At 39.7% G+C, this 18910-nt stretch overlaps 1 protein-coding gene across 2 annotated transcripts in view; it reads left to right on the top strand.

Moving 5' to 3' along the window:
* Positions 1-18910, top strand: part of ptch1 (patched 1) — a 105228-nt gene that overhangs the window by 66707 nt on the left and 19611 nt on the right. For both annotated transcript variants that reach the window (XR_001800065.4, NM_001305542.1), the window contains exons 17-18: positions 9113-9296; positions 17612-17892. Coding sequence is in view for 1 of the 2 variants with exons in the window: in NM_001305542.1 (NP_001292471.1) it covers positions 9113-9296; positions 17612-17892 (465 nt within the window). In the remaining variant the exon portion in view is untranslated. The remainder of the gene's footprint in view (positions 1-9112; positions 9297-17611; positions 17893-18910) is intronic.

Raw genomic sequence — 18910 nt, forward strand, 5'->3', positions numbered from 1 at the left:
TTATTATACAGTATTTATTTAATTTACGCATCTGAATACAGTTTGACTTCCCAGAAAATGATAACATATTGTTTATTTGCATCTTTTGTCTGTTGTATTTAACTATGATTGTCATTTTTTTAATTATGTTTTATGCAGATACACTCCCCTACAGAATCATTCAAATTGATCTAAAATTATGTATTCTTTACAAGCTATTCAGTTAATCTGGTGAAATTATATAACATATAATTATATTAAATTATAGTAAATATATATTAAAGCTATAAGATTAAAGATGAAAGCCATTAAAGACATTTATCGCACTATATATTGCATTGAATGAAAATTTTCCAGATTTTCAAATATCATACAGCCGTATTCTGTAATAATGTTCAAACTATATTGAATTATTGTTTATTATATTTTATTGTATTATTCTGATCATGATAATTCATTTTTATTATCACATTAAAAACCAAAGCTGTTTTTCTTAGACTTCTTCCTTCACATCGAATATTTCTGTTGCCTTTCCATTTGTGTTTTTATAAAAAAATGAAATAGATGTAAAATATATGGTGTAAATTATACAACATTATTAGAGCTCGGGAACATCTATGTCATGGCGAGTGGTGGTCAGCCATGTTCATGGACAAACGCAGGAGCCCTCAAAGTAAACAGATGCAAATCACTAGAGAAAAATTACCCTTTTATCGTAATATTTTTTGAAAACCATCTCATAAACATTCAGAATAAAATGGTTTGGCGTGTATATACCTTTATAAATGCTCTTTGTGTATCTGAGAAGCTGATAATATGCATTCCATAACATTCTGTGTCCAGCAATGAAGGCACAGACACAGATGGGGCGGATCAGGAGTAGATCAAATAAATGAATGAGTTTATCTATAACTGACAGGGCATCAATGAGCTGCTGCAAGAAAACATCTCCATATACAGTATGATTTTTTTCATCACCTGTAGTATGAGCACTTGAGTAAATATATTTTACAGAAAATCAATAGAGATCAATAGGAATCAGGCTCCCGTGACCTAAACACCCAGAGCCCTATCATACACCCGGCGCAATTAGGCGTAAGACGTGTTTGATGCACTTTGTTGCTATTTTTAGACCAGCGCAACCCTAATTTTTACATTTTGCACTACGTTGTTTAAATAGCAAATCCATTTGCGCCACTTTTGCGGACATATGGGTGGTCCGGTCTAGAAAGGAGGTGTGTTAAGGCGCATTGCTGGCACGTTGCTATATTGAGGAACTGAAATTGACTGGGCCATTGAACAACTGAAAGCTGGTCTAAAGTCCTGTGCAGAGCAAGTTAGTAATGCACCTATGCAAGTCCAAAACATGTATACAATGCTTAATACACACAGGATGTACAGCAATACACAAATATCTTTACATATGAAAAAACAATTAAAGGATTCAAATGTTACAAAAATTATTGTTATTTATAATTATTTTTATTATTATTTACACATCTCTGGGGCTTTTTTCAGTTTATTCATGACAGTTTGATTTTGTATAATGTTACTATTATACAAAAAGTTATTATATGCATATTGTCAGGGTTCAGGAAGGATGAGGGAGCGAGGACTCAAGTGCAAACAGGATGATTTATTGATAATAAAAATAAAACAAAATTAGAACAAAAACCACCCCGAGGGGGAAAGACATAACTATAAAACAAACACTCAAACAAACTTGGATGGGCTGGCAGGACAAACAGGACTGGATAGCACACGACATGGAAATAACGACGACGACGAACAGGCAAATGACTGAAAACATGAGGGGGATTATAAAGCAAAAAGTAAATTGACACACAGGTGAAGATGACAAACTAATAATGAGTAAACAAGGAGGGTGGGACTAGACAATAGACGGGAGAGCGCATGACACAGAGAGACAATACAAGCCATGCGCTCACATAACGCAACACTGAAGCACACGACAAAAGCACGTGACCACAATGTAAACACCAAGCCACGTGCTTTGACAAGAGACGCAAGACACGAGCACACGATAGATAAATACCTTACCGTGCGCTCACACATAAGCAACGCGCATGCTTCATCTCAGCGCCAACCAAAACTGAAACCAACTAGACGGAGGCGCCGAGAATAAAGCAGCGCGCTGCTGACAGAACAAACACAAACACTAGTACAAGAGCGCGCGCGTCTGAGGGACGCAGAGCGTGCGCGGCCACATCAAGTGGCAGCGCGCACACTCTGCGTACACCCACGACGGCGCGCGCGCGCACACAGAGACAGAAACAGGACCAGACGTGGAGTAGTGTCAGAGCTCTGCCACCAAAACAAGAATTTACAAGACCAAAGTGGCAGAACCCTGACACTAGCCCCCCCCCAAAAGGGACGCCACCTGGCGTCCCTAAAGGGAACATCCAACAAGGTACAAGACAGACAAGAAACACTACAAGACAACAAAACTGGCAACATCAACAGACACAAGACAGGGAGGTGAACAGGCAAGACGACATGAAGGGGGGGAGGGAGGGAAGCCAAGCCAGACCCAAAACGACAAACAAGGGAGGGATGGGAGGGCAAGACAAGGGAGGATCAGTCCAGGGTGGGACCGGAGGAACTGTCCAGGGTGGGTCCAGCGGGTCAGGAGCCCCAGCAGGGAACCAGGGTGGAGCCGGTGGGTCCGTCCAGGGTGGAGGAAAGGAACACCAGGGAGGAGCAGGAGGGACGACCCAGGGAGAGTCTATCAGGGGAGACAAGGCAGGAGGTCGGTGGGGAGCCGGCTGGGCTGGAGGCCTGTGGGGAGCCGGCAGGGCGAGGCGCCGGGCTGGGACCGGCAGGACGAGACGTCTGGATGGGGCCGGCAGGGCAGGGTGCCGAGCTGGGGCTAGCTGGGCGAGACGTCTGAGTGGCGCCGGCAGGGCGAGACGTCTGGGTGGCGCCGGCAGGGCGAGACGTCTGGGTGGCGCCGGCAGGGCGAGACGTCTGGGTGGCGCCGGCAGGGCGAGACGTCTGGGTGGCGCCGGCAGGGCGAGACGTCTGGGTGGCGCCGGCAGAGCAAGGAGCCGGGCTGGGGCCGGCTGGGCGAGACGTCTGAGTGGCGCCGGCAGGGCGAGACGTCTGGGTGGCGCCGGCAGGGCGAGACGTCTGGGTGGCGCCGGCAGGGCGAGGCGTCTGGGTGGCGCCGGCAGGGCAAGGCGTCTGGGTGGCGTCGGCAGGGCAAGGAGCCGGGCTTGTGCCGGCAGGGCAAGACGTCTGGATGGCGCCAGCAGGGCAAGGAGCCGGACTGGGACCGGCACTGAGCGGCGCTCTGGGGCTGGAGCCGACACTGGAGGGCGCTCTGGGGCTGGAGCCGACACTGGAGGGCGCTCTGGGGCTGGAGCCGACACTGGAGGGCGCTCTGGGGCTGGAGCCGACACTGGAGGGCGCTCTGGGGCTGGAGCCGACACTGGAGGGCGCTCTGGGGCTGGAGCCGACACTGGAGGGCGCTCTGGGGCTGGAGCCGACACTGGAGGGCGCTCTGGGGCTGGAGCCGACACTGGAGGGCGCTCTGGGGCTGGAGCCGACACTGGAGGGCGCTCTGGGGCTGGAGCCGACACTGGAGGGCGCTCTGGGGCTGGAGCCGACACTGGAGGGCGCTCTGGGGCTGGAGCCGACACTGGAGGGCGCTCTGGGGCTGGAGCCGACACTGGAGGGCGCTCTGGGGCTGGAGCCGACACTGGAGGGCGCTCTGGGGCTGGAGCCGACACTGGAGGGCGCTCTGGGGCTGGAGCCGACACTGGAGGGCGCTCTGGGGCTGATGCAGCAGTTTGGGCAGCCCTCTTTCTCTGCAGCCTCCGTTTACTCGACCGAGTCAGAGAGAGGTCATGAGCTGCACTCGTAGAGGAAGGAGGGGTGGAGTATTTGCCACAATCAGCTGGAGGTGGTGTGAGGATCTGCCAATCCTTGCGGTGGTGGAGATAAAGTGAGAAGCCCCAGAAGTCCAACACCCCAAGCTGATCCATCTCCCACTGTGGCAGGGGTTCATCGAGACAGAGATTAAAAGCTTCCTTCAGAGTGGCGTCATCAAACTCAAGCCCCCTAGCGTAAGTCCAAAAAAACTGGGCAAAGCTTTTTACCTCCAGACCTTGCTGGCGGGCCGACACCAGCCCCTGAAGGCGCCTCTGTCTCTCCTCTGCTGTGGTGGGTGGAAGGATAATTATGCTCATCCTGTTGCTGAGTCCTCTGTTTGGCCTGTTCGTACTGTCAGGGTTCAGGAAGGATGAGGGAGCGAGGACTCAAGTGCAAACAGGATGAGTTATTGATAATAAAAATAAAACAAAATTAGAACAAAAACCACCCCGAGGGGGAAAGACATAACTATAAAACAAACACTCAAACAAACTTGGATGGGCTGGCAGGACAAACAGGACTGGATAGCACACGACATGGAAATAACGACGACGACGAACAGGCAAATGACTGAAAACATGAGGGGGATTATAAAGCAAAAAGTAAATTGACACACAGGTGAAGATGACAAACTAATAATGAGTAAACAAGGAGGGTGGGACTAGACAATAGACGGGAGAGCGCATGACACAGAGAGACAATACAAGCCATGCGCTCACATAACGCAACACTGAAGCACACGACAAAAGCACGTGACCACAATGTAAACACCAAGCCACGTGCTTTGACAAGAGACGCAAGACACGAGCACACGATAGATAAATACCTTACCGTGCGCTCACACATAAGCAACGCGCATGCTTCATCTCAGCGCCAACCAAAACTGAAACCAACTAGACGGAGGCGCCGAGAATAAAGCAGCGCGCTGCTGACAGAACAAACACAAACACTAGTACAAGAGCGCGCGCGTCTGAGGGACGCAGAGCGTGCGCGGCCACATCAAGTGGCAGCGCGCACACTCTGCGTACACCCACGACGGCGCGCGCGCGCACACAGAGACAGAAACAGGACCAGACGTGGAGTAGTGTCAGAGCTCTGCCACCAAAACAAGAATTTACAAGACCAAAGTGGCAGAACCCTGACACATATTTATATTTGTTTTAATAAAAACTAGTTTAGATTTGTCCACCTGTTGGGTTTTGGAGATATATGCATCACCATATGGGGCATTAGAAAAGGACTCGTGTTTGGATATAACTGTTTTTTGACCACACTTTGTTCTTATTGCTTATTTATTTGTTTGCTGGAAATTATAATTGAATTTAGAAATAGTTTTGAAAAATCTTTGCGTTTAAACTGAATGAAATATGTAGGTGAATGGATGTCTTCAGTGGAGTGAGTTTTCATCGTTTCCTTACTCTACGAAAATAAAGGAGTAAAGAGTAATCTAAAGAGAAAGTAAAGAGACTGAATCAAGGAGACTTATTTAACTTGTTTAACTGTTTTTTTTTTTTTGCTAGTGAAGGGTTCAGTTTTTAATTTAAGTGCACCATGTAAATAGCAAATGCGCCATGGCGTGATGCAACTGACTTTTAAAGGTAATGGGAGATGAGTGTCTGGTTTAATGCACGTTATGCTCAAAACGCCCATAACTCATTAAGATAATTAAGCACAACCCTGTTAGACCGTGTGCAATGTGTATTTTTTTGTTAAAATAGATCCCCCAGAATGCATTGCGTTGCTCTATAGGTAAGGAACAAGTTAACGTGGCAGCAGGTTTCACATAAATTAAAAAATTTCAGCTAAATAATAATAATTTCATAGAAACAGTTTTGTTAGTTGTTATTTCTGTTAAATTGGAAAGCAGGACAGTAAACGTTTTCTTCCAAGATGCTCAACTAATTAGCTGTAGTACAAGTTTCTACTCATTTAATTTTTATTAGCAAATATCACAATGTTTTTCTCATTCCAGCCCATTGACTCTTTTTTTTTTTTTTTTTTTTTTTGATCATTGAACTACCAAAAGTCCCATTTTGCTTTGAGTTGTCTGTGGCGCCGGGCATTCTGGGTATCCATAGGGGTCAGGAGAAGCAAGTGTTTGCAACATTTGTACAGATGTTGTGTTATTTTTATAGCTTTCCTCCATTTGCTGGGTGGCATTTCCTCCAGTGTTAACAGCAAGGTTAACTGCACACAGACGTGCTCAGGGACTCCGGCCAATTTTTTTATTGTTACACTAACTCAAGCAATTTTTCTCTCACTCACTCTCATTTCTGCCACACACACCCAACCCCCCCGTAGCACACACACTTACACACACACACACTCCAGTACACACTGACCCTCAGCTCCTGACTGAGAGACTGTAGATTTATTTGCTCCAGAAACATGTATGGCATTGAGTGTGATGCCGTAATGACTTCGCCTTCACGGGAGGTAGCAATGCTAAGCGCTAGGCCAGTAGTGTTTAGAATTCGCTGGAGGGCATTAATGCTACAACCCTTATTCCGGGATAGTTGGGAAGCTTTATGAATTGCAATAAAATTAAGAATATGTGATTTGTTTTAGCATGGTCTCACATCAGCCTTCCTTTAAATTACAGTAGTTAATTGTTTTGAACTCGAGAATACTTCTAATGAGTATAAACTAATAAGTTTTACAAACAATATTTTTAGCCAATCTGATACCAGACTTCAACTGCTCTCTAGTTTATGAGGCGCCATTTTATGAGGCGCCATTTACACGACAACATTTTCAAGCAAAAACAGAAAAGTTTGTATACGTTTTGCCTGTTCGTTTACACAACAGTGTCATTTTCTGGGACTGAAAATGCAAATGCGAAATGGGTTTCAAAGTGTAAATGCAGCAAGACAATGTTTTCAGGCAAAAACAGGAATGTTTTTTATACACTTTGCCTGGTCATTTGCATAGCAAGTCATTTTTTGGGAAATGCAAATGCGTAATGGTTTTCAAAATAGACGTTTTTAAAAATGTAGCAATTGCTGCATTATATTATATTGACGACAAGTACTAACATATACAACAAAGGCGATGTGGTAGTCAACCGAAGTTGGGTTTCATTGTCATTTCGCTACATGTGTGGACATACACAGTGGAACAAAATGTTGTGTCTCGCTGGACTTAACTTGACTACAACAACGCCATTGTTGTATATTTGTGTTTGTGCTTGCCGTTAATCTCGCCTATTAATCTTGCAGACTTTTGATTTTGGGTGTTGATATGGACACAAAAATTGCTGCATTTTTCAAAAAAGTGTTGTTGTTGCTCAAGTCTTTAGCCCCTTTCACACATACACACCTTTCTGTAAAATTACCGGCCATTTTCCAGAAAAGTGTGTATGTGTGAACAGGCTCTTTTTGAAAATACCGTTAAATTCGTTCTGGCTATTTTCCGGAAAGAGAAGTTGTAACAATACCGGTAATTTGCCGGAATGCTGCGCTGTGTGAACGCAAAAGGAAGATTGCCGGAATAAGCTCATGCACGTCTAGAACGTGCTGACGTGAGATGTCTGCTTTAGCCAATCAGAACAGTCAGACACAGTCACGTTCGCGCGGTTTATGAGAATAAAAGCCTTTGAATATTTTTCCAGACACATTTAGCTGCAAGAAATTAGTCAGATAACGTTTATATGTTCACCGTAATGCCAACTGTGTAATTAATTATCGAGAAGATGCTTATGATAAGCTGTTGTTTGTTTACCTTCAAGCTTTGCGTGTGCCGATAAACAGTCTATGAGGGCCAGCACACACACATATCATGTACATCTCGGCATACGAAAATGTTTCTCTATATGTTTTCATGGAAGTTGTTCACAATACTGATCCATCCATAGAGTTTGTGATGTAGTCAAATGTTTACAAATACAAGCGCAGCCGTTTAGAGCTCATTTCTGGTTAATGATGTCAGAATTACCGGTATTTTGGAATGGATGTGTGAATGCTCTTTTCCGGAAAAATTCCGTAACGTCCTCGCCTGTTTGAAAAGCGCTTTTTTGAATTTACCGGTAAAGTCATTCTGGAAATTTTCCATATATTTACCGCTATCACTGTGTGAAAGGGGCTTTTGTTAACACTTCATTAGCAAAATGTGTATTTACATCCCGTTACAACCAAAAGCAGTGACAAATTGTACACAAACTGCAAATGATATATAGACACAAGGATTGAGCTGCCTATAGCACATTGTCACTTCCCTAATTGTACTGTTTACTAACAGTGCCAAATACTGGCCTACGTGCATAATACAGCCATTTTTCAGCCATTTTTGAGGATATTTGTAAATGCAGATGGTTTTGAATACATTGTGTAGAAGTGAAACATTGTTGAGACACTACGGAAAAACGTTTCATGGCACTGAATATGCTGTTTTAAAAGAGAGATCTGAAGTAAAGATGTTTTTGTTAAAAGAAAGTTATGTTTTTTTTAGTAGGAAGTTGCTAGGCAACAGAGGCTCACTTATTTAAAGTCACTGGCAAAAGTAGCAGACACTGAAATACATTCATTCATTATGACCACTGTGGTAGTACTAGGTTGTTTTTAGCTACATTGTTGCTGTGTAAACCAAATCTGATTCTCGTTTTCATGATGGCCATGCATTTTCAGTCAGATCTGAACTTCAGGCCAGTCAAGCACATTCACTCTGTGTCTAATAGCCATAGACCTCCAATGAAAGATGTCATCTTGATAGCAGGTTTTCTGCCTTGCCCAACATAGTCCAGAAATATTTATCTGAATTCTCTGCATATTTTTCAGCATAATATATGTTAATATATCTCGGTTCGCTAACATAGTTCTTTGACATTTTGCATTAAGATTTTCTTTTATTCTTATTTGTTTTATAATTCTCACAATACCATTGGTTCACATATTGAGCAATAATCCAGGTTTTGCTTGCTTCAAACATGAAACCTCTTGTTTTATCACTTCATCTGCTTGTTGTGGACCGTTTCAAAACTGAAATATAAATATTCTATTACCTTTTTGCTTCTGTCTTATTCTAACTTATTAGGAGTATGTTGCTGCTATCAAAACTTGTTTATATTTCCAAACTATTTTTTTTGTATTTTTAATCAATTAAGTTGTTTAATGTCCCACAAAATATATGAAGTTTTTAAAAAAAATTGGGGTTGTAAATGCATTAGAGAAGCAGTTTTTTTTCTAGAACTTATCAAGATATGAAATGTTAATCAACGTTTCTGATTTGGCTTTTTTGTTACCAGATTACCAGACAGCGGTTGGTGAGCGCAGATGGAATAATCAACCCAAACGCTTTCTACATTTATTTGTCTGCCTGGGTGAGCAATGACCCAGTGGCCTACGCCGCATCCCAGGCCAACATCCGTCCACACCCTCCAGAGTGGCTCCATGACAGGACAGACTCCATTCCTGCCAGCAGACTTAACAGTGAGTAATTTCACAATCATTCTCCCCTGTCCAGTGGAGAGCATCATGACTAGGGTTGTAACGGTATGAATTTTTCACGGTATGATAATCGTCTAAAACAATACCACGGTTTGACGGTTTCGCGGTATACGATATGTTACAAATGTTACAAAATAATAGAACAGTGAAGCAAATTTGACTTTTTCCAAATAATATATTTTTAGTTACTATAAACAACACCACTTACAATGAACAAATAAAAATAAGAAAATAATAAATAATGTGTCAAAGTCCAAATAAACATGGTGCAAATCCTCAGTAAAAAATAGATATAAATATTTACTATACTATAAATAGTTACATAACGAAACTAGATTCAATATGGAACATCCTTAGGTTTTATGTGCCAGCATGGATATGGTTGTCTATCGATATGGATTTGGATATGGTTGTCTGCAATGCAGACAAACAGCTGCACCTTCATTTGCGTCTTTTGAAAACAGCAAGAGCAGCAGTTCGTCTTTGCCGTGTCACTGTTTTGTCATGTTTCTGTGCTGCTGTGCATGCAAAAGTACTTAGTATGAGAATTATTTCATGAAAAACTTTTTTTTTTGCGTTTTATTTAGCCGCGCATAAATGTATGCCTATCTCTCATTCCGTGTTGTTCAAAAAGCTCATGTTGGTCCACAAACAAAAGCGAAACCTATGCTTATTGGTTGTGATATAGCGAGTTTGAACCAATCTGGGCATGGAGGAGGGACAATGCATCAATGTATCATGTCTGATTTGTCCGGAGACACAGTGACGAGCGTTTCTTTGTCAAATCAGTGTTGTCAAATGTTGATGACGTATGTTATGTGATACAGCACTGGGAAGCTGAGATTCTCTTCTTTATGCCAATCTTTGAATTGTATGAATCGGATCAGCGGATCAAAAGTTATTAAACATTTAAGAGCAATACTTATTTTTAGCCGCGGGCGGCTATCTCGGTCTTTAAGGGTTAAAACCGTTGATATGCAATTGTTCATGGTATGATAATCGTGCACGTTCAAATCGTGGTAAACCGTCATACCGGTATATTGTTACAACCCTAATCATGACAATTATTATGATTGTTTTCTTCCTAAATTTGATATGCCATAAATCCTTTTTTTAGCATATTCATTTATAGATTTACACTACCGGTCAAAAGGGTGGGGTCAGGTTTTGTTTTAATTTCATGTTTTTTTTTTGTTTTTTTTTTTTAAGAAAATTATTCCGTGCATCAAAATATGCTGTTATATATTTATTAAAATGTTAAATAACTGGTTTCTTATTGTATGTAGTTTCAAATAAAATTATTATTAATAATAAAAATAATAATAGTTAATATTAGAGTGATTTCTTAAAATGTGACTGAAGACTGGAGTAATGAGGCTGAAAATTCATCTTTAAATCACTTGAATAAATGATATATTCAATTATAAACTACTTTTAAGCAATTATTTTATAGTGCAATAACATTTCACAATTGTACAATTTGTACTGTATTTTAGATTAAATAAATGCAGCCTTGGTGAGCAGGAGAAGCTTATTTTAAAACATTTTTAAATCATACTGAGCCCAAACTTTTGACCGATAGTGTAAATTATAGCATTTATAGATTTTATACTGTTATCTTTATCTCCTGTTTTTGTGAACACAACATTTTCAGCCCAAATAGATTGGGTTTGTTAAGATCATTTCGCATTGATAATTTGGATCTTTAGATGCTTCAAACCTGCAAATAAACTTGCTGACCTTTTGGAGATTATTTAATTTTATTTTATTCAGAATATAAGCCTTATTGTGTCTTAAAAACACTAATGTCAACATTGTATTTTAGAGCAGAGAATTATATTCAACTAAAACTAAAGCCACAAAAGTGAAATTAATTTAATGTATATGAAATATAGGGTGTATAAAAAGCAAATACGTAACAAAATAGTGCTATTAAAACTAAAATAAAAGACATTTTTAGACTAATTTTAATGACAATTAATCAGTGCTTTTTTAAAATAAATAAATGCATATAATCATTATTTTATGATTAAAACTAAGCACTGATAAAAGCATGCAATTTAGAAATGTAAGTGTAAAAGATGTATTGGTAAATGCATTAGTATTCTAACACCATTGTTACCAGTATTACCATTCTTAACCTGAAGTTTGACAATTGATTGACCTTACTTGACCTTGACCTTGATGTCTATTTCATTTACCAAGTTCAGACAGTGAGGGGATTCAATTTGTAGTCATATTTTAAAGTAGACAAATGCACCAATCCATTCTATGGTTGCACAATGTCTGAAAAAAAATGATATTGCAATATTTTGTTTTTCTGCGATACATATTGTGATGATGTTTATCATGAAGGACTTTATTTGGAAAGAATTCATCCTTTTACATTGATTGGGGTAATTTTTTCACTGGAGTGCAACTGCATAAAATATACAAAATTATACAACAAAATATTTTTATATACACAAAATTAAATAAATTAAAGTCCAGATGAAAGTTTGGAGAGTCTTAACATTCTTGAGGTACAGAAATTCAATAATTAAATGGAAAAACAGCACTCTTTAGTCATTATTATATAAATAATTAAACAATCCATCTTTGTTAATGTGGCAGACTTTATAATGTCCTGTACAAATGGCTTAAATTCATTCGAAATTGCTTGGCATCTGTGAGATGTGACTGTTGCAGATTCGCACATAGCGATATCAATGCTATAATGATATATTGTGCAGCCCTAGACTGTAAACTGCGTACTGTGTACATTGTGTGTGTGCAATACACGGTGGGCGCTCAAGGGAAAAGTGACTGGATAACAAGCTGAAACGGCCTCTCTGAGTCGGAGCCCCCGCAGCAGCCTGGCAGACGTCCAACTCCCGTCCTGATGGAAATTTATAGTGGAGATTATAACGGGGCAAAAGCATGTTTAGCAAGTGGTCCTGCCTGACCCCTTCAGGCACTGGAACACACACTCTGAAATTCATTCCTATCACACACACACACACACACCTCTAGAGCGCTAGTCATTCTGGGTCACATTCTTCTGATTTTATTTGTGGTTTTAAGACTGCTGCTTATCCAAGTCCAGTAGCTGGAGTGATGAGTCATTGCAGGCCTGCTGCTGAAAGCCCTGCAGTGCACACAGCCTTTGATGACAGGTGATAACTGTCAGCATGAATTTGGCAATGCTCAGACGTTTGTTGGTCGTCCGTATGTGTGTGTGTTCGTTCAGGAAAGAGAGGTAGGATATTTCTCTGCAGATTTTTGACAGCATAATTACAGCGGATCACCATCAGGATTGACACTCGGCTGCTTGTCGAGAGTTGATAGCTTGTAATTTAGTCACCTTTTACTTCCCGGGGCGGCAAAACAAAAATTGAAGTGTTTAATAGGTACAATCTGTCACCTCAAGAACATTAGACATCCTTTATGTGACTCTCTAAGGTTAAGTTTACTGTAAGTTCTAAATTACGATTTATTGTGTGTATTTGGTTTATTTACTTATTTATTTTTGTAGTAATATGTTATTAAAGCTGACTTGTACCAAAGACTATAGAATTCATAAGAAATGTCACTCGTGTAGTTTTGAATGGGGAAAATTCATCAAAATGGCTTGAAGAGGTGGTCTCGGTACGCTTTCAAACGAACCCTGGAGCGGTTCGTTTGTTATGAGAATATGATCCAAACTAAAACAGGTCCAACCGCTAAAAGTACTGCGCGTTTTGGACTAATTCAGCTGCTGTAGGCCGATGCGCAGTGCATTATGGGATATAGAGGAAAAATATTTGTTGACAGCGCTTTACCAACAGAGAGAGAGAGAGAGAGGGGAAAATATTACCTGATCGATCGTTGGTAATATTTCAGCAAGATGACCATGTCGCAGTTTAGCTAAATTAATTCACGCCTCCTCCTGAAGTGACGTGCGATGCATTAAAACACTGTTTTCCAGCCGCGGCCGCGCTTCATTTTCGTAATGTATAGTTTGTCTAAAGCAGGGATACAATCAGTCAGTGCAGTCGTCCCTCCTGAGTAAAAAGCAACATTTTTTGTCTGCCGGTTTGTTTACTTGCGGGAGTTCATTGGCATTTTCCCGCACGTGAATTCTGACCAATCAATAAGCAGTTTAGGAAATACTTTCAACAACATCTGGCCAATGAGAGATGTGGATTTTGTAAGATGACTGCATTTTGGTTCGTTTCAACTGGTTCGGACCAAAGCCAGCAGTGTGGTATAAAAAGGACCCAAAGACGGCAGAAGATGCAACAATGTATCATGTATTACCCTTGGTCCAGACCAAATGAAGCAAACTACAGATGTGAAAGCACCCTAAAAGAGCAGCGCAATCAGACGAAGCATCATTCAGAGGATGATTATATGTAGAACGGCCACAAATGAAGTTGGTTTCGAGATCACGTTGCTTTCAAGTGCACATGTGCATAAACTCGGGCAACCTGAAAATAAGCTGATTTTGTTTAATTCAGATGTATAGAAACAAAACTTATGAGAGTTGTTGTTTAATTTTATTGGTGGCTCCAAATATGTAATGTAATCGTAAAATTCTGCCCTGGAGGCATTTCAGAGATGGCCGCCGAGTGAAATTACTTGCCTTAAAGGGACTTTGCCTGTACACACAATAAGTGGCCATTCAGATAGAACAAATTTTCCCATTCCAAAGCGCTATATTGTCATTGTTTTTCTATGTTGATGGAGGTGCACAATGTTATACATGCGTCTTACGTCTTTTGTAGTGCCTCACACATGAGCGCCACGTTTTTAGTAAATCAAGTTAAAGGATTTAAAAAATTTACACAAAGCTCTGCTCATCAGCGTCAGTTCAAAAGCTGTGGACAAATCAATTTTCAAGCAATTTCACATGACAACTGTTAATACTAGAACCACCAAGGAGATCAATTTGACAGTTTTTTAATTTTTGCAATTGATTAACTTTAAAAAAAACACACATATCTATAATTCCCAGAATTTTACTAAATATGTGTATGTTTCCTTCTAACATTGTTGTTTTAATACATTACAAAACACAAAAGAGTTCTACCATACTACCATAGTGGTCCAAATGACTGCATCCATTTCACTGTCTGCTACTTTTCCCAGTGAACTTAAATATGAGTGCCTCTGTTGCCTAGCAACTTCCTTTTAACAAAAACAACTATACAGTACTTCAGAAATGCCTTTTAAAACAGCATGTTCAGTGCTGCGAAAAAGCCTTTGACTTTCTCTGCTTGAGAAAGTGAAAATGAAAGTGAGGTGCAAGACCTGGTTGGTCTGACGTAGCCTAAAGACTGATTTATACTTCTGCGTCAAGCGCACGCGTATACAGCCTTTGTGCGGTCATATAGCCCTCACTGTGGCTGAGGCTCACACTGACGTCTACTGGTTCCCACCTCTGAATGTGCGAGTTTTACCTACTTGTACATAAAGCTAGCAATCAGAGAAAAACAAAACACCCGCAAAGAAACTCGACACAGAGGAACATAAAAACATGCTCGACACAGAAGTATAAACCAGCCTTAACTGTACATTTATAGGCTGTATTACCAAAAAGGTTGTATTTATAGAGTGATTAATTAAATATGATGTCATTCAAAGCTTAAGTTTAATATCTCAATATAAGCTTTGAATGTAAATACGACGTGACTATGACGTTTTTTGTCAGAATGACTGCTATGGTAATTCTAATAGTATACTAGTTCTAGTGTTGGCGGAGGCACTTTAAAAAAAAACATTTCTAAACACTGCATCTCACATTTTTTAGATGCAGATGAGTTCTGTGTGAATGGCACTTTAGAAAGTGAAAAAAAAGATAGCATTTGTTTATGACTATGTGGATGTTTGCATCAGCTTTGCACTTTGACACTTTAGTTTATGTTTATTTGATTAAAAGGAAGCAATTTACTGTATTAAACATGACTTTTTACTATAATCTTAATAATCTTTTTTTACCTGTGGACTTCTGAGTGTGATGGGCAAAACTGAGGAAATAAATTGGAGATTTATTCAGTCAAAGAAGACGGAGCTTCAAAACTACACTCTCCTAATTGTGTAATCAACATGGATCCAATGGCATTCTACCATGCCAGCTACTATTTTCCACAATGACCAAATAATCCTTTGCTTCAGTCATCATTGAATTGTGATGAATTTGTCAGTGAGCAGACATTTGATGGTCGTCCATGTGTGTATGTGTTTGTTTCGAAGAGAAGTGGTTGGTTATTTCAGTCAGATTTTGACAGTGTAATTACATTGGATCACCATCAGGATTGACACTCGGCTGCATGTTGGGATTGAATAGCTGGTAAATTAGCCCCCTTTTTCTTCCTGGAGCGGTAAAAAAAGTTGAAGTGTGTAATAGGTACAGTCTGTCACCTTGAGAACATTAGATGTCCTTCAGGCTAACTGGGAGTCGCTAAGGTTAGGTTTACAGTGATTGCTTGATTATGATATTTTGCTGAGATTTCATTATATGGATTTTAACTGTGGCGTATCAGATATATATGATATCTGGTTCCAGTAGGCTAATGAAATTAACAATATCAAAGGAGGGAAAATGCTGTTAAAAGGAAACCAGGGTTTTAGAATGTGAGGGCTAAATGTAATGTAAAGGATGTCTCTTACCGAAATATGTAGTGGAAAACCTACAAAAGATGTGTTATTAAAAAAATCCACATTCATTTTGAACAATGGGGGTCACCATTTTGTGTGTAGTTTTGGACGTGAAAATGATTGCACTCTGTGAACTACTGGCAATGCCTGATACTATTTTTATGGCAACACAAGTCAAAATATAAAATACTGATATGATGCCACACATGTGTGACTGTCGAACAAGTGCAGCAATAAAAGTCTTGCTATTATAGTTTTCCCACAAGGAATCTAAACGCACCAGGATATTGAGTAAAATCCATGCAAGTAAGCTTGAACTTTCTCCTTCAATGACTGTAGCATCATGATAAGCATCAATCAGCATGTTTACATCCTGCCAGTTTTTATAAATAGGCAAAAAACAGGCAATTTTATCTGAAAAATGCATTTGCTATAAACCATTTTAATTCAGAGCAAAAGAGATTGCCTTTTTGCATCTGTTTGCTCACAACTGATTGATTGCAATCTCTGATAACCCAAATAAAAATATAGCTACAATGTAATTCGTTCTTACTTGCAAATCCATAGCAAAAGACACAGTTTTTCAGAGTATATGCAGTGTGGGTGTAGTATGTAAGTATGGGTGCTCCAAACATCCATGCTAAAAAGATTATACTTTGGTCAGTGTATGAGCTTTTTCTGTCCAAATGTTATGAGCAATAAAATGTCTTTGCATTTAATATGTAGTTGCAGGTCTCTTAAAATCCTCTCACAAAGATGAACACTGTGCACTTGTGAACATGTGCATCTGTTTTTTATTGTATCTACAATTACATGTAGTTCTGACTGAAATAACTTTAAGGTGTTGACACCTTAAAGACAAACTAAATAGTAAATAAACAATTCAAGCACTAGGGATGTACTGATTCACCTGACTCACGATTCGATACAATTTACGATACTAATCTTACAATTTCATTTAGTCACAATTTTTTAACAAAATTAATTAAAACAAATTTAAGGAGAAGAGCCCTTGAATTTTTTTCTTCAACGCTGCACATTTTTGCTATGGAAACACTCAGAAAAACAAAATCCATAGCATTCGTCAGAGCAAGCGGGCTGCAAATCATCCAGACCATGTGGTTTGGCTAATTAATTGTTTTTTGTGTGTGTATAGATGTCTGTGACAGTAGTTTTTCACTGTGCTGCATCATATTCGTCGTTCTATTAGTGCAAGTTAACGTTTTTTTGCAGTATTTGCAGCACATAGTTTGTGTTTTGACTGGTGCACTTCACCGCTGTCATTTAACTCCCCCCTTAGCGCCCTACCTCATGCTCGCTGCTCATGTACAGGTAAAGCGAGTTTACGCCTGTAAACACAGCACCCCCTCTGTTCAAAAAATGTATTGCGATTCGTTTAACATTTCTACGCTTTGAATCGTCACATATTTGAATAGATTTTCACCAACTCACGGTGAATCGTTACATTTCTACAAAGCAGGTGTCCATACATTTTTAAAATTGAGGAAAAAATTCCCTGTGTGTACTTTACTGAGGATGAAATACGTCACATCAACAGCATGCAAACATGTAAAAACCAAACTATATATTGGGTTTAATAGTGAAAGACAAAGTGGCTTTTTGTCTTTAAAAGTGAAACTGACTTTTTGATAATTTTTCATTTGTATTTATATCTGCAGTTCCTGCCGCTGAGCCCATCGAATATGCACAGTTTCCCTTCTACCTCAACGGGCTTCGCGAGACGCCACAGTTCGTGGAGGCCATCGAGAGCGTTCGCGCCATCTGCAACAACTTCAGTCGCCAAGGTCTTCCCAGCTACCCCAACGGCTACCCCTTCCTCTTCTGGGAGCAGTATGTAGGCCTACGCCACTGGCTCCTGCTTTCCATCAGCGTTGTGCTGGCCTGCACCTTTTTGGTGTGCGCAGTCTTCCTGCTCAACCCCTGGACTGCCGGAATCATAGTGAGTTTCTTCTTTACATTTGTTTTGGCTTTGTTTACATGCACATCCATCCATCACTAACTTGGCTCTGTGTAGTGTGTACATACATTTAAAGTACAAATGTAATCAAAACTAACCCTATGATTTTATTATCTCAGATTACCAGTTTTGAACAATTCACCTGTGCATGTCTTTAGGAAAAAATTAAATCATTTGCCCCTGTTTTCTTAAAAATTTGTTATATCTGAAAATGCACTTCCTGTTTGTTTTCAGTTAAATTCTCAAATTACGTCTGTCTAATGTATTAATATACTTAACCACGCCCCTGCTACTATCAGTTTCTAGAAAACAAACAGAAATAGTGCGGATGAGTTGTAATAACTCTCCCGAAACACTTTTCTCAATCTTTCTGAATGAAATGCTTTACCACATCCAATCAGCTCACAGTGGAAAAAACAAGCCACACCCAGTTTTCTATTTAATATTCTATTTCTCTAGAAACTACCTCACAATACAGAAAAATAACTGCAGCTTGCGTTTCATGCTGGCTTTAAAATCTGTATGTTTTGGTCAAAACTTCATTTATAAAAAATCTAATTTATAAAAATCAACGAATGTTGCCAAAATGGGAAATTTCATAAAATCTAAATGTTTTAATTTAAAGTTTGGCAAAAAGACTACTTATAATGTTTAAAAATATTGTTTGTTTGTTCTTTTGTGGAATTTAGTCACATTGGCATGTGTGTAAATGCTGTAGTTTACAAAATAAAACAAAGTTTTACTTTAAACAAGCAATTATAAATCATTTTTAAGTAATAAAATAATTTTTTAGCTGTGTATCACAATTGTGACCCTATATTTCAAAATTAGTTCTAGTTTTAAACTGAAACTGAAAAAAAGAATAAATAGTAATACCACTTTAACAACTCAATATTGCACTTATTTCTTTTACTGCAAACTGAATCTGTCATTTTTGTCTGTAATTTTCGCACTTTAAAAAATAAATTCAAGTTCATGTTGTGTCAGTCATATTGACACA

Source organism: Danio rerio, chromosome 8 (genome assembly GCF_049306965.1).
Source record: "Danio rerio strain Tuebingen ecotype United States chromosome 8, GRCz12tu, whole genome shotgun sequence".
In the NCBI taxonomy this organism is placed as follows: Eukaryota; Metazoa; Chordata; class Actinopteri; order Cypriniformes; family Danionidae; genus Danio; species Danio rerio.